Source organism: Pseudorca crassidens, chromosome 6 (assembly GCF_039906515.1).
Source record: "Pseudorca crassidens isolate mPseCra1 chromosome 6, mPseCra1.hap1, whole genome shotgun sequence".
Taxonomy (NCBI): domain Eukaryota; kingdom Metazoa; phylum Chordata; class Mammalia; order Artiodactyla; family Delphinidae; genus Pseudorca; species Pseudorca crassidens.
In genome coordinates this window covers 124,391,018-124,413,655 of record NC_090301.1, presented here as the reverse complement: position 1 = coordinate 124,413,655, position 22,638 = coordinate 124,391,018, and the positions used below count along the sequence as shown (strand labels likewise).

Genomic DNA, 22,638 nt, shown 5'->3' with positions numbered 1-22,638 from the left:
ATGCCTTGAAAAGAGGCCCTTTTGATCATGCTACTTGGTAACTCAGCCTACCTCGCCAGGTTTCGAACTACAAGTCCCAGAGGGCAAAGCGCCACTTCCTCCCTGTACTAAGGGCGGGAATCAAGCGCCTCGCTGCATTATGGGAACAACAGTTAATTTCCGTATGATGGAAAATTTAATTTTAGCGGGTCTTCATTTTTCAGAAGAGTAAATTAGAAGGTCCTCGAACAAGGCGCGGACGAAGAACCCATACAGTAACATTATCATCTCCATGGGGAACGGACCAGGTTCCTCCAAGGGAAGGTTTTAACCGCAGCCGCGGCTCCCGCTCAATTTTCCCCGTAGTCTCCTTTCCGGTCGTGTCGTGCGTCATTACCGTTGCGCCTTCTCATTGGCTGGATGACAGGTGACGGCGCCTGCGCACTGAATTCTTTTGAGGGTCGTGGGCAGGCGCCATTTTGGCCCTAGAGGTGCTTCTGGGAAGTAGTGCGGTGACCCACACACCTTGCCAGCCTTTCGTGTACGGCCTCGTCTGCCCGGGCTTTCTAGGTCGAAGTGTTCGCGTCTGCAGCTGTTGCTGTCTTAATCTCCGCAGCCTCCAAGGCCTCTAGTCGGGTGGGAGCCTCTGAGCACCGGGCCGCGCCGTCGGTGGTCACAGAGCCGGGAAGGAGGTGACGGGGGCGGCGCGGGGCGCAGACACTCCCCGCCGAGACCCGCCTGCCATGGACTCGGAATATTACAGCGGCGACCAGTCAGGTGGGGCCCGGACCTAGGGGACAGGGCTGGGGGCGGAGCGGTTACTTGGCCGGGCTTGGCCTCGCACTCCCGCGGGGGAGGGGTGGGGAGGGGAGGGACGCCCCGGAGACTTCCCTTCTGCCGACCGGGTCTAATGGGGAGTGAGGCTGAGCGCTGAGAGCCCGCCGACGGGCTGCGGCCCCCGAAGTTAGAATCTCGGAGAGGGAATTTTAGAGGGACAGTTGTCTTCTGAATCGGCGAAGGACGTTGCTGCATTAGGGAGCCACTTCCATACATCAGACACTTACTGTGTGCAAAGTACGAGGGAAGGTCTACTGATAGGGGTTTTTTTTCAGGAGTTGAGAGTGATTTTCGAGAATCCGAGGGAGTTAGCTGTTCAGTGGGGTTGCAGGATCTTATGTAGACTTTTCACTAGGAGTTGGTACTAGTTTGATCTCGCCTGCAAACTAGTTTCTCCCATTAAAGAACAAACACGTAGGACCCGTATTTGAGTTGTATACATATTTTACAATAAGGCGTGTTCCTCTGGGGCTTACTAGCGATTTTTGTTCCTTTCCTTCACCTTGAGATCTTTCCCCTTTCTCCTCACTGAAGTTCTCCTTTCTTTTCCTGTTTAGTCTGTAAACACGGGCCCCCCCGCCCCCCGCTAACACCGTGCTAGCCACCGGAGATCCAAAGATGAATAAGGCAGAACCTCGTGGGGAATAAAAACGTTACTTTTGCTTTCCTATTGTGTCCTAGTTCCATTGAGTATTCTCTATCAAAAGGGCTTAAATAATTTTCTAAGCGTTAATTACTCTGTTGTGTTTTGAGTTCACTTCGATTCCTTATCATGTGACGGCGAATAGTAGTGACTGCAAACACGTTTCCAAACACATACTGCTCTTTTGCTTTAAACGGTTTCCTGATGTTTTTAAAAATAGTTGTCAGTTCATTTGTGTTTTTAAATTACTTTAAAATAAGTAATCGTATGTAATACGTGTATATAACGGGCTGAAAGACATGAAAAGTTAGCAATTTCCTGACTTTTCATTTTTTTAGCCATTTTTTGACGTTCATCCCTGTATTCCTAACTTACGCTATCTCGTTGCATCATTTTTAGGCATTGTGTAACGATTTCCTATTATGCTAGGACAGGGTCTTAGCCTCTCTGTGCCCTCTTTCCCCCATATTCTAACCATTGAAGCATAAGTTTTCGTTACACTTCAGAATTTTTTATGACTATATGATAAGAATATTAAATATTAAATATATATGTTCTTTACTCCTTAGCTAAGTAGAGAAGCTCATTAGTATGATACTGATATCATTCTTACACATTTTTTGATTTTCCTATAGTTGAGTGCTTCATTTTTAAAAATTTATTTATTTTTAGTAAACTCCTAACCAAGGCTTCCCATATTCTCCAACAACTCTAAATTCCTCTCAGTACAATTTTACTTTGTATTTTTAAAGTATTGGTTAAAGATAGATAACAATTCGTTTTATAACAGTATAGTAGTATATGCTTTACTTTAAGGAGTTTACACTATTTCTGGACTGGAGTTCCTTGTGCTCTTCATTCGTAAACAAATACTGTACCAGACAGTGTTCTGGGCTCCAGGGATTCAGCAGTGAACCAAAAATCCCTGTTCTTTTGGCACTTTCATTCAAGCGAGGAGAGAAGCACATTAAACAAAACTAACTTGGAAAGTCATGTAGTACATCCGAAGGTGGTAAGTAAGTGCTATGGAGAAAATAGACTCAGTTATTTTAACATAAAGTTGAAATAAAGTGCACACTATTAGTTTGTTGACTTGGTCCTTAGTGATATTTATTAAGCTTCATATTCCTTTAATGATATATTCTCGCTGCCACATGTGTCAACAATACAAGTTATGATTATTGGTATTTATGTAAGTATTGTACTGTTGTCTTATTCCCAAATTAGCATCATTAGTTATGCTTCATCAGTGCTCTTACACTTGTTCTTGCTCTTACATTTTTCTTGATTCATTGTGTTCATTTCAGTTGTAGATGTCGTCCATCTTACACCTTAAGTGGGTTTTTGTTTTATTTTTAAGCAGATGATGGTGGCGCTACCCCAGTACAGGATGAACGGGATTCAGGGTCAGACGTTGAGGATGATGTAAATGAGCAGCACTCTGGATCAGACACTGGAAGTGTAGAACGTCATTCAGAGGTATTGGCTAAACAACATCTTTGGGGAGGCTTTTCCCTTGCATATTCTATGAGACCTGTTTTATTTAGGAGTTGTAGAGACCCTGTCTTAGGGTCTAGGCTTCAAACCCTTCAAAAATGATAGAGAACTGCTTTAAAAGTAAATAAATAGGGATAGTCTGGTTACTTATGAAATCACAGGGAAATAAGTATTGATTGAGTCCCCTTTTGGATATTAGGCAGTTTCAACTGTGCTTATTGATTCAGAAAATAGGCCAGGCTTTTGATATTTGAGTAGGCTTCCCCATTCCCAGAATGATGTCTTAGTGGGGCAGTGTGGATTTGCAATCTGAAGAAACATCAATTGAAATAGAAAGTTATGGTGGTTATCACCTATTAAATTTATATGATTTTAATTTGCTTCCCTGGTTATACAGTCTGTACTGCACAATGTTAACAAAATAAAATTGGGACTTTTTCCAATAATTCAGGTGTAAGTTTTTGGTAAACACAAACTGAAACGTAGGAATGATAAAGATGGCCAATATACCATATATTTTGCTTGACTACACATGCACAGAAAATTGTCCAATTTTAAGTAGTAGATGCAGTTGTTAGAGATTGTATTATTGACTCTGTCCTTTGACATATCACTAGTATATTCATATATCCAACAAATATTTTTTGAGCACCTGCTATGTGTCAGGCTCTTTTGAGTGACTAAATGAGGTTCCACTGCCACAAAAATCCTCTCCTTGGATTTATTTTCCAGCAGGGGGAGAAAGACATTAAACAATATACACTTTTTTAAAAAAATTTTTTTTATTTTTGGCTGCATTGGGTCTTCGTTGCCGCACACGGGCTTTCTCTAGTTGCGGCGAACGGGGGCTACTCTTTGTTGTGGTGAGCGGGCTTCTCATTGTGGTGGCTTCTTTTGTTGCGGAGGACGGGCTCTAGGCGTGTGGGCTTCAGTAGTTGTGGCACGCGGGCTCAGTAGTTGTGGCTTGTGGGCTCTAGAGCGCAGGCTCAGTAGTTGTGGCGCATGGGCTTAGTTGCTCTGCAACATGTGGGATCTTCCCGGACCAGGGCCAAATCCGTGTCCCCTGTCTGTATTGGCAGGCAGATTCTTAATCACTGCGCCACCAGGGAAGCCCTCCACACTTCTTTTTAAAAATTGTGGTTTGTTAGGAGGTGATAAATGCTGTGGAGAAAGAAGAAAGTTTGAACAGAGTGAAGGGTGCCAAGGTGGAGGGCAGGCTTTAGTGTTAAATAGGGAGGTACACGTAGGCCTTATTGAGAAAGTGACATTTGAATCAAGATGTGGAAGGAGGTGAAGGAATAGCACGTGTCTATGTAGGGGATGAACATTCCTAACAAAGATCTAAGGTGGTAGCCATTGTGGCTAGAATAAATAGGGGGCAGGTGAGATCAGAAGTGAGAGGAAGGCTTATCTTTTAGTTATTTTGACGTCGTTCAGTTTTTGGTACACTCTTAAGCATTTAGACTAAATTCTAATTAAAATGTAATTGATAGGTAGAAATTATTTGATAACATAAACATTGTTACAGTTTATTTAGTGTATAATATCTTAATTTTCCATTTTGGAAAACAGCATCAGGAGATTGACTGATGGCTTCATGCTTCAGTTATAAATGTATAAGTGTAGTGTTGACTTTCTTTTTTTCAACTACTTTTTTAATGAGATGGATTCTAAATAAAAAATGTACATGTTGAAAATTTGGAAATCATATAAAAGTTTAAAGAAGAAAATTGAAGTCAGCATACTCCTGTCACAGATGACTTAACTTTTTTACATTATTTCTCCTGCATTTTTGTTCTCATTATATAGAACGTATGTATACATTTTAAGTTACTTGTGTTTTTACTATATATGTTACATATCAATATAACATTTTTATCTCTTCACTTAACATTATACTGTATTTCCCCATGTCGTTAAAGATTCCCACTAAGTGTAATTTTTAATGGTTGCATAATATTTCATAATATGGATGGACTTACTTATTCAACAGTTTCCTGATTATTAACATTTAGACTGTTTAGCTGTTATAAATGAAGTCTGCCATGAACATATTTTTGTGCTTTTCGTAGATTTTCCCCTCCAGGAGGGTTATCCTAATTTGCTAAACTTCTAGTAGTTTGAGTGCCAATTGTACCCTTGAAAGAGTACAGTTACATTAAATGGAGCAGTGCAGGTTATAGCCCCCAAGCTTAAAAGATGTGTATTAGTTTCCTATTGCTGCCATAGCAACCTGATATAAATTTAGTGGCTTAAAAAAAGAGATTTGTTTCTTACAATTCTGGACGTCAGAAGTCCAAAGTGGGTCACACTGGGTTAAAATCAAGGTGGCACCAGGGTTGTGTTCCTTCTCTAAGGGAGAATCTACTCCCTTGCCTTCTCTAGCTGTACAGGCCACTTGTACTCATTGGCATATGGCTTCTTCCTCCATCTTCAAAGCTAGAACTGTAGCATCTTTAAATCTCTCAGACCTTAGCTTGTGTTCTCACATGTCTGTCTCTGTCTGTCTGTCTCTGACCCTCCTGCCTCCCTCCCATAAGGACCCTTTGTAATTATACTGGGCCTACTCAGATAATCCAGGGTAATCTTCCTATCCTTAATTACATCTGCACATCCCTTTTGCATATTTACATGTTCTGGGGATTAGGATGTGGACATCTTTTGTGGGGGCATTGTTTTGCCTGCTGCAAGATGGTACTCACAAAGTGATTTTTCCAAATAATGTTTTTCCCATTTGCATTTTGGAGTTCAGGCTAGTTGTGGTTTGTTTTTTTGGTTTGTTTTTTAATTCATTTTATCTATAATACTCATTCTGCATGTGTTTCTTTAGATCTCTAAGGAAACTGTTAAAAAAGATCAAGATAATATTTTAAAACAATGCAAAAAATATGATGAAAAACAATCAAAATCTTCAAGTCAGGATCAGTAACAGTGCTTTACTGGTCCATATTGGAGCCTGAAGCAAAAGGAAAACTTAGTCGTATGTATGCTAGTATTTAAATATTGATATTTTTTTCATCATGGATTTTTGTGTCAAATTTGACCTTTAAAAATGTCACCTTTTTAAAAAAATATATCTTTATTGAGATAAATTTACATACCATACAATTCACCCATTTTAAAGTATGCAATTCAGTGGTCTTTAGTGTATTCACAGTAGTACAGCCATCACCATAGTCAATTTTAGAATATTTTCATCACATTGAAAAGAAACCCTTTAGCTGTTACCTCCTTATCACCCCCACCCCCCAACCCCTCCTTGTTCTGGACATTTCATATGAATGGAATTATATAACATGTGGTCTTTTGTGACTGGCTTCTTTCACTTAATGCTTTCAATGTTTATCCAAGATGTAGCATGTATCAGTACTTCATTCCTTTTTGTGATCAGTAATATTCCATTCTTTGGATATACCATATTTTGTTTATCCATTTGTCAATTGATGGACATTTAAGTTGCTGCTACTGTTTTTCACATTTGCTGCATCAGTTTACATTCCCACCAACAGTGCACAAGTGTTCCCTTTCCTCCCCATCCTCCCCAACACTTGTTATTTCTTGTCTTTTTTTTTTCTTTGCGGTACGCGGGCCTCTCACTGTTGTGGCCTCTCCCATTGCGGAGCACAGGCTCTGGATGCGCAGGCTCAGCGGCCATGGCTCACGGGCCCAGCCACTCCACGGCATGTGGGATCTTCCCAGACCGGGGCACGAACCCGTGTCCCCTGCATCAGCAGGCGGACTTTCAACCACTGCGCCACCAGGGAAGCCCTCTTGTCTTTTTGATAAGAGCTGGTGTGAGGTAATATTGTAGCTTTGATGTGCATTTCCGTGATGATGATTGATCTTTTCATGTGTCTGTTGGCCATCTGTATGACTTCTTTGGCCAAATGTCTATTCAGATCCTCTGCCCATTTTGTTATTGGGTTATTTGTTTTTTTTAGTGTTGAGTTGTATGAATTCTTTGTGTATTTTGGATATTAACCCCTTATCAAATATATGTTTTGCAAATATTTTATTCTATTAAGTAGGCGGCCTTTTTGTTTTGTTGATAGTTTCCTTTGCTATGCAAACTTTTAGTTTGATATAGTTCCTTTGTTTACTTTAGCTTTTGTTTCCCTTTCCTGAGGAGACATATCCAAAAAACATGGCTAAGACCAGTGTCAGAGAGTGCACTGGGTATGTTTTCTTCTAGGAGTTTTATGGTTTTAGGTCTTACATTTAAGTTTTTAACCCATTTTGAGTATACTGTTGTATATGGTGTGAAAGTAATCCAGTTTGATTCTTTTTCATGTAGCTGTCCACTTTTCCCAAAACCATTTATTGAAGAGACTATTCTTTCTCATTGTATATTCTTGGCTCCTTTGTTGTAGATCATTTGACCATATATGCATGGGTTTGTTTCTGGGCTCTCTATTCTGTTCGGTCGATCTATGTGTCTGTTTTCTATGCCAGTGTTAACACTGTTTTGACTACTGTAGCTTCGTAATATAGTTTGAGATCTAGGCATATAATGCCTCTGGCTTTGTTCTTTCTCAAGATTGTTTTGGCTGTTCAGTATCTTCTGTGGTTCCATAGAGATTTTAGGATAATTTTTTCTAGTTTTTTGAAAAATGTCATAATTTTGAAATGGATTGCATTAAATCTGTAGATTGCTTTGGTTATTATGGTCATTTTAACAATATCAATTTTTCTAATCCATAAGCACATAATAGCTTTCTTTTTATTTGTGACTTCAATTTTTTTTATCAGTGTCTTACAGTTTTCAGTGTACTCTCCTTGTTAAATTTATTCCTAGATTCTTTTACTCTTTTTGAGGCAATTATAGATGGGATTGTTTTCTTAATTTCTTTTTATAGTTCATTGTTAGTGTAAAGAAGTGCGACAGATTTTTGTATATTGATTTGTATCCTACAATTTTACTGAATTCATTGATTAGTTCTATCAGTTTTCTGGTGGAGTCTCTAGGGTTTTCTCTATATATTATGTCATCTGCAAATAAAGACCATGTTACATCTTCCTTTCTGATTTGGATGCCTTTTCTTTTTCTTGCCTAATTGCTAAGCCTTCCAATACTGTGTTGTATAAAAGTGGTGAGAGTGGGCATTCTTGTCTTGTTCCTGATCTTAGAGGAAAAGCTTACACCTTTGCACCATTGAGTGTGATGTTGGCTGTGGGCTTGTCATATGGCCTTTATTATGTTGAGATACATTCTCTCTTTACCCAGTTTGTTAAGAGTTTTTGTCATGAATCAATGTTGAATTACTTTTTTTTTGCATCTGTTGAGATGATCATGTGATTTTTAGCTTTCATTTTGTTAATATAGTATATCACATTGATTGATTTGTGGATGTTGAACCATCCTTGCATCCCTGGAATAAATCCCATTTGACCATGGTGTATGATTCTTTTAATGTATTGCTGAATTTTGTTTGTTAATAATTTGTAGAGGATTTTTGCATCTATGTTCATCAAGGATATTGGCCTGTAATTTTCCTTTCTTGTGTCCATGTCTGATTTTGGTATCAGGGTAATGCTGACTTCATAAAATGAGTTTGGAAGTGCTCCCTCCTCTTCAGTTTTTTGGCACTCTTTGAGAAGGACTGGTATTAATTCTTCTTTAAATGTTTGGTGGAATTCACCAGTAAAGCCATCTGGTCCTGAACTTTTCTATGTTGGGTGGTTTTTGATTACTGATTCCATCTCTTCACAGTGATCAGTCTATTTAGATTTTCTGTTTCTTCATGATTCAATCTTAGTAGATTGTATGTTTCTAGGAACTTATCCATTTCTTATAGATTGTCCAATTTCTCAGCATACAGTTCTTAGTTTTTATTATCCTCTGTATTTGTGTGGTATCAATTGTAATGTCTCTTCTTTCCTTTATAGTTTTCTTTCCGTCCTCTTTTTTTCTTGGTAAGTCTAGCTAAATGTTTGTCTATTTGTTTATCTTTTGTAAAAAAAACAGGTCTTAATTTTATTGACCTTTCTATTGTCTTTTTAGTCTCTATTTCATTTATTTCTGCTCTGATTTTTGTTATTTTTTTTCTTCTAATAATTTTGGGCTTAGTTTCTTTTTTCTAGTTCCTTGGGGTGTAAAGTTGATATTTGAGATATTCTTTTTTTTTTTATGTAGTCATTTATTGCTGTAAGCTTCCCTCCTAGAACTGCTTTGCTGTATTCCATAAATTTTGGTATGTTATATCAATATTTCCATTTTCATTTGTCTCAAGATATGTTTTGAATTCTTCTTTGACTCATTGGTTGTTTAGCAACATGATGTTTGATCTCCACATGTTTGTGAAATTTTCAGTTTTCTTCTCGTACTTCTCATACTCATACTCATTTCTACTTTCATACCATTGTGGTCGGAAAAGAAGTTTGGTATGATTTCAGTCTTCTTAAATTTATTAGGACTTACTTTGTGGCCTAACATATGATCTGTACTCGAGATTGTTCATGTGCACTTGAGAAGAATGTGTACTCTGCTCCTGTTGGATGGAATGTTCTGTAAATGTCTGTTCAGTCCATTTGGCCTAACGTGTGGTTTAAGCCCAATATTTCCTTATTGATTTTCTGTCTGGATGATCTATCCATTATTGAAAGTGAGGCATTGAAGTTCCCTATTATTATTGTGTTGATAGCTTATTTCTTCCTTCAGGTCTGTTAATATTTAGGTGCTCTAATGTTGGGTGCATAAATATTTACAAATGGTAAATCCTCTTGTTGGATTAACTCTATTATCATTATACAATATAATGACTTTCTTTGTATCTTATTATAGTTTTTGGCTAAAAGTCTATTTTCTCTGATTATAAATATAGCTACCCCTGCTTTCATTTGGTTTCCATTTGCATGGAATATCTTTTTCCATCCTTTTTTTTTTTTGTTTCAGTCTGCGTGTGTCCTAAAAGCTGAAGTGAGTCTCTTGTAGACAGCATATAGTTCAGTTTTTGTTTTTGTTTTTCCCATCCATTTAACCACTCTATCTTTTGGTTGAAGAATTGAGTCCATTTACATTTAAAGTAAATATTGATAGGTAGAGTCTTATTATTGCCATTTTGTTCTTTGTTTTCTGACTGTTTTGTCATTCCTTTTTTCCTTCTCCCCGCTCTCTTCCTTTGTGGTTTGATGATTTTCTGTTAGCGGTATGCTTAGATTACTTAAAAAAAATTCTTTTTGTATATCTAGTATACCTTTTTGCTTTGTGGGTTGCCATGAGGCTTACGTAAACTATCTTATAGCAGTCTGCTTTAAGCTGATAACTTCAAGTACATGCTGAAGTTACACATTTTTGCTCTCCCCCACATTTTATGTTTTTGATGTCACACTTTGTCTTTTTCTCTAGTGTACTCGTTAACAAATTATTGTAGTTATATTTTTAATACTCTGTGCAATTTTAATTTCTTTAATAATATTTTTACTATGGTTTTGAGGTTTTTTTTTTTTAGTGGTAGCTCTAGGGTTTACCACATATATTAATCAGAATCAGCTTCAGATTTACGGTAGCTTAATTCCAATGGTATATAGTAAGGTTAGTACTATGTGGCTCTATTCTTTTTCTCTTTTTGTAATATTATTGTTATACATATTATATTTATTAATGCTAAAATCCAACAATGCATTGTTATAGAAGTTATTTCCTTAGTGTAATACGGGTTTGTTCCCACCCACCTTCTTTCTACTGTCATTGGTCTTATGTATTACAGGTCCAGCAAGACAGTATATACATATTACTTTATGCAACTGTTACATAAATCAGTTAAATTAAGAAAGGAAAAAATATGCATTTATATTGTCTTTCATAATTACACAGTTACCTTTACTGGTGCTTATTGTTTTTTCATGTGGATTCACTGAGGTCACTTGCTTTCAGCCTGAAGAACTTCCTTTAGCAGTTCTTGTATGGTGGGTCTGCTTGACAAATTCTTTCCTTTTCTTGGTTATCTAGAAAAGTTTTCATTTCTTTTTTGTTAATTATTTTTGCAAGATAGCTTTGTTGGATATAGGATTCTTAGTTGATAGTTTTTATTTGAACACTTAGAATATGTTATCCCACTGCTTTCTGCCTCCATTGTTTCCGTTGAGGAGTCAGCTGTTAATCTTACTGGGTTACTCTTATAGGTGATGAGTCAAATTTCTATTTCTATATATATTCTCTATTTGATATGATATTGTCATCATGCCTTTATTTTTTTTAACATGTTTACAAATGGCCACTTTGAAGTCTTTTCCTGATAAATCTGATATCTGGTTGCTCACACAGGCAGTTTCTATTGCCTGCTTTTTTCCTGGTTATGGGTCATACTTCCCAGTTTCTTTGCATGCCTTTTAATTTATTGTTGGAAACTGGACATTTTAGAGTAATTGTTTAGTGACTAGCTGGATGATTTTAGTGAATGCTGTTTCCTCACCCGCAGTTTTAAATCTCTGGTGTTGCATCCTCAGAGATGTGCAGTTTGGGACATGCTCACAGTCACCTGGGATGACGGTGGTGTTAGTAGGGCTCTTTTTTGCTCTTTCTCTGACTACAATCAGCTGTTAAAACTCCACTGATGGGGCTTCCCTGGTGGCGCAGTGGTTGGGAGTCCGCCTGCCGATGCAGGGGACACGGGTTTGTGCCCCGGTCCGGGAAGATCCCACATGCCGCGGAGCGGCTAGGCCTGTGAGCCATGGCCGCTGAGCCTGCGCGTCCAGAGCCTGTGCTCCACAACGGGAGAGGCCACAATAGTGAGAGGCCCGCGTACTGCAAAAAACAAACAAACAAACAAAAAACTCCACTGATGACTCTGTTATTTCCAGCCATGCCCTGTGGCATAAATTGCTCAACAAGTTAGTCTAATCAAATTCGGGCTCCTTTGAAGGAATAATTTCTGAGGTCTGTGTTTGCTTTGTTCTGACCTCAGGATGGCTCTTCCCAGCTGTATTATTACCTGGTTATCTCCTGCAAACTAGCTGGCCTACAGTTTATTCTGTATTTTGAATCTCCTTCTAAGTGCCTTCCACCAGTCTCCAGTGTTAGTGAAAGTGCCTTAGCCTGAACGTCCCCAAGCTTGGTTACAAATGAAGTAGGTTCCTTTGGGGAAAAATTAGAAGCTATCTACTTTACTGCCTGCTTTTTCCCCAAGCAAAATCTCTGAGCCGGGGCTCTGGAGTTTGGGGTAGGGGGTGGGGAGAGGGTGACGGCAGGTTTCTTTCTGAGTGACATTCCAGTTCTAGAAGCCGAGCTCTCAGTGTGCAGTGGGGATTTGATAGCAGCCTGAGGTGCTCCTGGCTTGCCTCTCTTGGCATGGAACCACTGTCACACAAATTGGGGCAAGGGTGATCAGGGCCCCAGTATTGTCAGTGTGCTGTGCCCAAAGCAGAGCCTTCTTACTGTGATTGAGTGCTGGGCAGAAGATGGGAGCCCCCACTTGCAATTACATTTGCCTGGAACTTACCTTCAGCAGCAGGTAGCTGGAGGCAGAATGAGAAATGCTGACATCGGGCTCTTCCTGGGAAGACACCCTGCCCCTGGAAGCTGGAGGGAAAGAGTACCCTTTGTTTTTGGCTGCAACAGCCTGGAGTAGAGCCTTTCTGACTGAGCTGTGAAGTTGAAAGTGAGGAGTGGTCTTGGTTCAGATACCAGATACTTCTGCTTCTCTTACCAAATTTTTGTAGATTTTCTTGGATAGATGTTTCTTTATTCTCTCTTTGTCTTTAGGACCATTTCCAGGGGCTTTGAATAGTTGTTTTTAAATACTTTTAACCAGTTTCACTGGAGAGTGGGTCAGCAGAGCTTTTCATTTTCATATCAGAAGTCCTCATCTGGCTTCATTTTTATCTCTTCTAATCATTGGTCAAACCTCTCCATATTCCCCAATTCACATTCCAGAAGAACCCAGGATGCTTTACTTGTCTATTACCACAGTCTCTGTTCAGGCCATTTGGCTCTTTCATCTCACTGGTTCTCCTGCCTGTGTGTGTGTGGGTCCTGTCTGTGGCCTCCTCTGCATGGAGAGCAGCCCAGTGCTGCTTTCCTAAACAGATGATTCTGAGTAAGCCAGCTGTTGGCATTTGGAGGCAGGCCTGTATATTGCAAGACATTTAGTATCTTGGTTCCCAAACATTAAATAAAATGGTAGTAACATATCCTTTCCAGTCATTGCCAACCAAAAATGGTCCCTGGCATTCACAAATACCCCCTTAGGGGAGAACCCAGAGCTACCCTTAGGCTGAGAACACTGAAATGGACAAATGACGTGTAGAAAGCATAAGAAAGGAAACAAGAAGTATCCAACAATGTAAAAAACTAGTGATTAAAATATAAATAGAACATTTGTAAGAATGGCAATGGGTCCATTAAAATTGTTTTCAAAGAATACTTTGTGACATGGGAGAATTCAGTGTGTTACAGTCATTAAATTAATTGTGATTCTAGATCCTTGTTTACTTTTTTAAAGTAAATTAACACAAAGAAAAGATTGGGAAGAAATTCTTTGTAAAAATTAGAAATGATGGTGATCTTTGGGTTATTAAAGGTGATTTTAATTTTCTTTATACTTTCCTGTGTTGGCACATTTAAAGTCAAAGGGAGAATAGTTAGAATAACTGTCCCATCATTTTATATGGTTACCTATTTTTACTAGCATGCGTCAAATAATTTAAAATATATTTTAAAATTACAGAAAGGGCACATACAAAGGGCCATGGGAGGATGGGAGGGTGGGCTGAGTGGACTCTGAGGAACGAGTCTGACATTATTGCCAGATGGAGAAGCCGGTTAGGGGTGCTGGTGATGATTCTAGCTGGAGAGAGCCGCAGGTTCAAAGGCCTAGAATTGAGAAGGACTTGTTATATTTCAAGAATGAGTATTGTGACCTGGAAAGTGGGATAGCTTAATGGAAGATGATACTGAAGAATTGTTTGGGTTAGGTGGTATAACAGCAAATCTCTCTTAGGTGATGATGATAAAATTTTGTATTTGCATAGCTCTTCAGAGTGAAAGGCAGTGTGATGGCCAAAATGTAGTTTCATATATTGGCTTTGCCACTTAATAACCATAATGACTGTCAGCTCCTAGAAAAATTATTTCATCTCTGAGCCTTAGCTCCACCATCTTGACAGTGGGTTAAAATAATTATTATGAGGGCTAAGTAAAACTTATATAGCAGCTCTGAAAACTGTAATAGCAGTTATGTTATGTAGGGGAGGCAAAATTTTACCCCTACCCATCTTAGGTTTTCAGCTGGAATTCTTTAACAAAAAGACATTAACAAGTGAAAAAAAACCGAGTTTATTAACATGTGCAGCATACATCACACAGGAGAAAACTCAACAGAGAGTAACTCAAAGCAGTAGCTTAGAATTCTAGTTTATATAACATCTTCAACAAAGAGTAATAATTTTGTGGAGAAGTGACAGGACAAAGGAAAGCAGTTCTAGGCTTCCAAGGGTGACAGACTGCGACGGTAAATATATGGGAAGAAACTAATGTAGTAAAGTTTGTTTGCTGATTGCTCTGCTGGTGTCTTTGAGCTAATGACAGTCTGTCTCCAGTAATGGGAATATCCTGCCTTTTGAAGGAAAAGGAGGGAAGGTAGAGAGAGCTACTCTTGTGTTTACTGCTTGTTAATTGCCTTCAGATCAAAATTTTTATGTCAGAGGCATATTTTGAGGGGACATAATCTGATTTCCTTTAATTATTTTACAATTAGCCTCTATAGTAATTAGGCAGATTATTTCTTAGGGGGCTAGTTAAGAGTTAATCTTTATGAGGTTGAGGCCCACTGTTTTAAAGCAAAAGAGACTTACCTTATGAAATGAAATTTAAAAATAATATTCTTAAGTTTAGGCCTGGTTTCTTAAAGAAATGTATATATAAGCAATTGCAGTAATAAGTTGATTACATATTTAAATTATTTGTTTCTAGGTTATTAACATCTTTTGGGCTAGGTTTCTAAAAGGGATATGAATATCAGGGGAGTTTTCAAGTATATTTATTCTGTGTAGAGCACTTTGAGAACTCAGAATCTTCACACAATGTTGACGGTAGGGCAGATAGGGAAAAGGGGAATGATTTTTTTTTAAATGTTTTGAATAGTCATCACTGGAAACACATTTTTTAATAAAGCAATTTGAGCATGAATGTGACCTAGTTATAACTAGTTGCCAGTTCTAATTTTTTTGTTGTTTTACTTGAATATTCTCTTGGGGACTTCACTGGTAGTCCAATGGTTAAGACGCCACACTTCCAGGGCAGAGGGCATGGGTTCGATCCCTGTTCTGAGAACTAAGGTCCCACATGCTGCAAGGTGCGGCCAAAAAAAAAAAAAAAAAAATTGAACAGTGTGAAATTAGTTGTGGATTGTGGTCAGCTGGTTTTTATTCCACAGAAATACATTGAAGGTAATAAGCATTTAAAAATACAGCTTGTTGGGCTTCCCTGGTGGCGCAGTGGTTGAGAATCTGCCTGCTTAATGCAGGGGACACGGGTTCGAGCCCTGTTCTGGGAAGATCCCACATGCCGCGGAGCGACTGGGCCCGTGAGCCACAACTACTGAGCCCGCATGTCTGGAGCCTGTGCTCCGCAACAAGGGAGGCCGTGACAGTGAGAGGCCGGCGCAGCGCGATGAAGAGTGGCCCCCGCTCGCCGCAACTAGAGAAAGCCCTCGCACAGAAACGAAGACCCAACACAGCCAAAAATAAATATAAATAAATAAATTTTTTAAAAAAAGAAAACTTTAAAATATAAAATAAAAATACAGCTTGTAGATTTCATCTGCATAGAAAAGTAGTGTTCCCTTCCTGAGGTTCTCACAGGAAAAAAGTAGTATGTGGGACAATCGAGGAAGAGGTTGTTTGGAAATGCCACATGGTTTCTCCTTGTTTTCTGACTGTAGGCAAAGCCTAGTGGGCACAACCATCCATCTGTCATTGAAGTTGGTGGCAGCCCTGTTAGCTCCAACCTTACTTTGAATTGAGTAAAGATGGCAGTCTGCGGTCATTTGGATCTTTCCACAGAGACGTTGTGCTAGTATAAGGAAAGTATTCCTATGGGGAGTAGATCAGAGCCCGTAGAAGATTCTTGTTGGCTTTGGCCGTCCTTGTTTACCCTGTTTCTTACCAGTTCTTTTGATTCCATCTACACTTCTTTTTTTTGTGTTTGGTTTCAGCCTTTGTCTTTGAGTTTACCAAATTGAGGAGAAGAACATTGTTTTGCTTTGGTTCTTTTTTGTTAAGCATTGTCTTGTGGGTTTGTTTTATTTCAGTGAATTTAATTTGAGTATCTTCTGTATACTGAAGGTAAAAGATTTTTTGATCTTAAGATCATTTTGATCTTAAGGTCATTTATTCAATCATATTATGAAGATAAATGTGTAAAAAATCACTTTTCAGTGAGGTAGAGATACAGGATGCTATGGGGACATGTAAGAAGGAATGACTGACCAGCTCAGCCTTCATAGATGATGTATTTGAGCTGAGTCTTGAAGGGTGAATGTTTCGTAATTAATAAGATATTTTTGTTATAAATGATTAACAACATGTATTGAATGCTCACAGGCACATGCTAACTACATTACATGCATTTGGTCCTCTGAACGGCCCTCTAAGTTATAGAAACTATTTCTGACTCTGTCATATTGAAGAATTGAGGTTTTGAAAAGTTAAGAAAATTTCCCTAGATTACACAGTAGAAGGTGGCTGCGAGCTAGGGTTTGAACCCCAGGTCTTACCGACACTAAAGTCCACGTTGTGAACTGTCACATTATATGGGGCAGAGTCCATTCTACCTAGAGAGGAGGATGGAAGAGGCTTCAGGAAGGGGGTATTTTTGCCTAGTGTTGAGGTATGAAAAGGACAAGGTGAGGTAAAAGCATGGAGGTAACAGTGAAGTTAGTGGTTCCATGTGTCTGCAGTAAAATTATAATGTGTGGTTAGAATCACTTGGATTAGATGTCAAAATGCAGATTCTTTGACCTCTTCCCCAAACTGACTGTATTAATATCTGGAGGTGAGAAGCACAAAAATCTGTATGTTTTCCTCCAAAGCTCCCCAAGTTATTCTTATGCAAAAGTTTGGGAACTGCTGCTGCAGCACATAGGGTTGATGGTGGTGAGAGGGCAGAAATGAGTCTGGAGAGGTAGGCAGGAGTTTGCTTCATCATTATAAACTTTTCTCAGAAATTATTTATTTATTTATGGCTGCGTTGGGTTTTCGTTGCTGAGCACGGGCTTTCTCTAGTTGCGGCGAGCAGGGGTTACTCTTCGTTGTGGTGCGCGGGCTCTAGAGCGCAAGCTTAGTGGTTGTGACGCATGGGCTTAGTTGCTCCGCGGCCCGTGGGATCTTCGCGGACCAGGGATGGAACTCGTGGCCCCTGCATTGGCAGGTGGATTCTTAACCACTGCACCCCCGGGGAAGTCCCCATTATAAACTCTTAGGCTTTGTGTAGACATTTTCTTTTTCTAGTACTCATCAGGAGTGCTTCTGTTTTTGACTGATTCTAAGATCAACCAGCTCTAAGATCAACAAAGGACACTGGTATACATCTTCATTTTGTTATGTGTGTGTGTGCTTGCTGTAAAGCTGGAGTTTCTCAGAGTCAAAGCCTTGTAGCATTCCAGGACCTACCCTGGATTAACAGCATTGTGTAGTAAAAACTGGATTTCCCAGATTCTTCCTTATGCTTTTAAGATGATATGTATTGACAAACTCCAAGACGAGGATTTCAAATATATCTTCTGGAACTAAAGTCCAGTAAAACGTTTTTGAAAATGCTCCTATACATATTTCTTCATGGAATTTACTGTGTGACTTGTTGTTGAATGTTTTACCAATTTATGATGGAAGGTTGGAATGCAAGTTCAACAGTTTTGAGTTTCTTTTACTGGAAACAGGTGTCCTGAGTTGTTTGGTTCTTTACAAGGACTCCTATTTGACACTCTTATACTACTTTGTAATTTACAAATTGATGTTTGCCTTTACAGCAGTTTTATTATTTATTTTGTAATTTAAAAATGTTAATTATCTCTGTGCATGTATATTATGGCACTGGTCATAAAGAGTGTGTTACTGTTTGATTGCTGAGATAAACGATCAGATCATTCATTATGGGTAACCAGAAGTTATTTATAACTACAATGTAAATGATCATAAGAGGGAAGTGTGAGGCATTATAGACATTTCTAAAGCCTCTGAGGGCACTTAAAGTGCTCAATTTCTCTGACAGGTAAAATTAGGGATTTTTAAAAATATCATTAAGAAATAGCATTTAAATGGCAGCTTCTACTATTGATTTGTTGTACTCATATTTGACTTTTTAAAAACTGTATTTTGGATATTTTTTAAGTTTGCAATTTAGACTAATTGCTGAAACCAGTCTAAAATTTTTGAGTAGTGTTTTGATAACTTGTAAGCTTAACTCTTTTCACAAATCCTATGATGTCTTCACCTAACTGCCTTCTTTAACTTGAGTCTGTCGACCAGTACTTTCTTACTGCAGTGATTTCCCACGTTTTCCCCACTGTGCCACACATAATGGATAGATACTCAGGATTTTATGAGACTCCTCAAAAATTGATGGGAATTCATAAGTTTCACAATCGTGAATTACATGTAATGTCCTTGTAATGGTTGCTTGTTTGGAATGCATACACCATGTGTTGGGAAGTCCAGGGTAGAGTGTAACAGATAAGTTTTGGGAAGACTACTCAGTTCATGGTATCTCTTGTTTCTTTGGGAGTGGCTCCCAGTGCTGTGCCCCTGCTCTGGCATTGAGTCACAGAGTAACGACATCCTCTGTTGCCGTGGCCCGTTAGATTATGTCTCCTGGGAATTTAAAATTTAGATCCTGGACACTGAAATTTAGCAACGTGAGAGCTGAGTCATGTTATTGATAGTGCTCTAGTGAAAGGTCCTTGAGTTTCCTTTCCTAAGCTTCTGAGCTGCCTTGGTTCCTACCCTTCTTGAGCCTTTAGCCATTTATTCCACTTTGATTCTGGAAAGATTGTTCTTTTTTTCTGGAGCTAGCCTGAGATGATTTCTGTTGTTTGCAGCTGAGTCACACACGAACATGTTGTTAGAGTTATGTCATGTGTATGCCATGGAAAGCATTCCAAAAGCCAGTTAACAATTTCCCCTTTTGCCTCCTGCTTTAGTTGCCTCTGCTGGTACCTATATGTTTCGTCTTCTGCCCTCAGTAATGCAGTTAACTTCTTAATTCAGTCATCACAAACTAATTCCCAATACCTGTTGTCTACACACCTTTTATAGCTTAGTCTCATATAGATCACTTCCGGTAGGCTTTCAGAATGTCACACATACCTTCGTAACAGTGCATGTTATACTGTATTGTTATGGTATATTTGGCTGGCTCATTAGACAACATTTCCTTAAGGTCAGGCACTGAGACATGTTCAGCCTTGATTCCTAGCACCTTGCACGTAGTAGACATTAAACAAATACTTGTTGAGTTAATTATTCCTCACTTTAAATTATTCTCATTTAACTCCTTTTATTAAATGAGAAAATTAAGTAATTACTTTCTTACACAGTAAGTAAGTAAGTAAGTAGGTAAGTAAGTAATTACTTAGTAAGAATTTACTGTGATTTTGTGTATACCAGACACCATTCTGTGCTCTGAAGCACAGAGTGTGCCTTCTCAGTGAAGAAAACAGACCAAAAAATGCCTGCCTTCTTAGGGCTTACATTCTGGATAGTTAATTTTTTCATCTATATTCTTTTAAAATATAAAAGAATTAAATTCTGAAGTATGGCCAAGAGTAAGCTTCTAAAAATATATAGAGTACTATATCTTGTACTGTATCAAAAGGTTCTATGTTATTTCTCCTGTCCTAATTTAATAGATAAATGCCAGTTTCATTGGGGTAGTAGGGTGTATGACTGACAGGGAATCCAGTGCTATGCTGTGAGTGTCCCGTGATAATAAAAGAAAAATATCTTTGGGAAATTTGAAAAGCTTATTATTTTAGAAAGTTTCCTGAATGTGTTATACTTGAATGAATATGTATAGCAGTTACTGTATCTTTGGAACTCTGTGCTATCAAGATGGCAATGAAATATAGAGGGGAAAACCCCTCAAACATATTTTATAAGCTTATTTTATAATTTTTTGTACTCTTTCTGAAGTTGTAGACACAACATACTTAATCTTCTTTAAATGAGCCCGAAGCAAGTTAAAGTGTGGGTTTTGTGAAAACATTTTAATGCCTTTTATCTTGTCACTGTATATTCTCTTACTGCTTAATTATTTCATTGCGTGATATGGTGGACATATACTTTATTAAAGGCTCTTTGTTCCTTGAAAATTGATCTGTGGTAAGTTCAGGAAATGTCCGTCATATATTCTAAAGAAAAATATTTGGCTCAGGGCTTCCCTGGTGGCGCAGTGGTTGAGAGTACGCCTGCTGATGCAGGGGACACGGGTTCGTGCCCCTGTCCGGGAAGATCCCACGTGCCGCGGAGTGGCTGGGCCCGTGAGCCATGGCCGCTGAGCCTGCGCGTCTGGAGCCTGTGCTCCGCAAGGGGAGAGGCCACAACAGTGAGAGGCCCGCGTACTGCAAAAAAAAAAAAAAAAAAATTTGGCTCAGTAAACCTTTAAGGGGGAAAACCCAAACACAGAAGTACTTTACTTTTTAAGCCAGAATATTAATTACCATGTTACTGAAAGTAAAGATACTATTATAGAAGGGAAAAAATTCCCCACATGCTAGTTATTAGTATTTTGATATGTTTAGTTTTATATATTTTTCTCTGCATTTAAAAAACATAGCTATAATATCAAATTTGTACCCTAGAGTTTTCAGATTACTTCATATAACATTATTTGTTAGTATAGCTAGATTAGTCAGTGTTTTCCCTAAAACTTAAACTTTTGTGCCAGGGTTACTGGATATATGTCCAAGACTGCTGTAAGCCTCAGTTTTCTTATCATGAAAAATACTCTCGTGAGGAGTAAACTAGCAGGAGGAGAGACCCTAACATGGTATTTGGCTCTGTTAATTGCTCCTCTGCTCCTCTCCTTATTTGTTCAGATTCACTTGGGAGAATGTGCCCTAAGTATAATTTGGCCCTTTAAATAAAGTAAAGTTTTATAGTTCTCTTCCTTAAAAGAACGTTAACGTTATAAAACCCAAGAATGTTCCTTTTTTAAGAGAACTTGGGTACGTGTTTGCTTGTATGTACTTAAAGAATATATTTAGGAGCTAGAATTATATGAGAAAGTTAAGGTTTATTTTTTGTTGTTGTTTAATCTAGCTTTTCAAAGTATAAGGTACCGTAGAGTAATCTGGGGATCTGTGCTTTACAGATTCATGAAGGCAGGTTATCGTTCCTCATTTTGGGATCTAAACCATGCTACCATTTCACAGATGAATGGCCTTTTTAAAAGTGGGATGTTTCTATATACGTATAGGATGAGAATTCTACATTTAAGCATGCGTATTCCTGCTTTTTTTTTTAAGCTGAAAATTTTTAACATTTTTACTACCAAAGCTTTTTTTGCACTTTCCTAATTTTTTCTCCCTTGATTTTTCAGAATGAACCTAGTGATCGAGAAGATGGTCTCAACAAAAGACATCATGTGACAGACTCTGAGAACGATGACCCTTCAAATCTTAATGCCAGTGACTCTGAAAGTGAGGAGCTTCAAAGGCAAAAGGACAGCGACTCTGAATTTGAAGGGCATGCAGAGCCTCCTGCGAGTGATTCTGAAAACGAGGATGCCAATCACCATGGGAGCGACTCTGAGAATGAGGAGCCCAGGAAGTTACCTGTGAGCGACTCTGAAAACGAGGAGCTGCTTAATGGGCACGCAAGCGACTCCGAAAATGAAGATGTTAGGAAGCCCCCTGCCAGCGATTCAGAGGTCGAAGAGCTCCCCAAAAGTCCTGCCAGTTACTCGGAAACAGAGGATGCTCTAAAACCCCAAGTCAGTGACTCTGAGAGCGAGGAGCCCCCAAGACACCCAGCCAGTGACTCGGAAAATGAGGAGCTTCCCAAGCCTCGAGTTAGTGACTCTGAAAGTGAGGAGCTGCCCAAGCCTCGGATCAGTGACTCAGAAAGCGAGGACCCGCCAAGGCAGCAAGCCAGCGACTCGGAAAATGAAGAGCTTCCCAAACCCCGTATCAGTGATTCGGAAAGTGAGGACCCCCCAAGGCACCAAGCCAGTGACTCGGAAAATGAGGAGCTTCCCAAACCCCGAATTAGCGATTCGGAAAGCGAGGACCCGCCAAGGCACCACGCCAGTGATTCTGAAAATGAGGAGCTTCCCAAGCCCCAAGCCAGTGACTCTGAGAGCGAGGAGCCTCAGAAGGGGCCTGCCAGCGATTCAGAAGCCGAGGCAGCCCCCAGACACAGACAGAAGCCGGAGTCTGATGAGGACAGTGACGGGGAGAATAAGAGAGAGGACACAGAAATGCAGGCTGACCCCTTTCATTCAGATGCCCATGTAGACAGGAAGCGGTTCAACAGTTCTGACAGCGAGGAGGAAGAACCAAAAAGGCCCAAAATTGACAGCGATGAGGATGAAGAAAAAGAGGGGGTGGAGGAGAAAGTAGCGAAGCGGAAAGCTGCTGTGCTTTCTGATAGTGACGATGAAGAGAAAGCATGTAAGGGACTATTTTGGGCTGTTTATCCTTAGCTTTACTTTTATTTATTTATTTATTTATTTGGCTGCATCGGGTCTT

At 39.1% G+C, this 22,638-nt stretch overlaps 1 protein-coding gene across 9 annotated transcripts in view; it reads left to right on the top strand.

The window, feature by feature from the left end:
• The first annotated feature begins 427 nt into the window (after positions 1 to 427).
• The window catches only part of IWS1 (interacts with SUPT6H, CTD assembly factor 1), a 66,164-nt gene continuing 43,953 nt past the window's right edge, over positions 428 to 22,638 (top strand). For 6 of the 9 annotated variants that reach the window (XR_010944500.1, XR_010944499.1, XR_010944501.1 and 3 more), the window contains exons 1-3: positions 428 to 756; positions 2,820 to 2,938; positions 21,489 to 22,560. Coding sequence is in view for 6 of the 9 variants with exons in the window: in XM_067742256.1 (XP_067598357.1) it covers positions 723 to 756; positions 2,820 to 2,938; positions 21,489 to 22,560 (1,225 nt within the window). In the remaining 3 variants the exon portion in view is untranslated. The remainder of the gene's footprint in view (positions 757 to 2,819; positions 2,939 to 21,488; positions 22,561 to 22,638) is intronic. The other 3 variants (XM_067742252.1, XM_067742255.1, XM_067742251.1) reach the window with 2 other exon arrangements.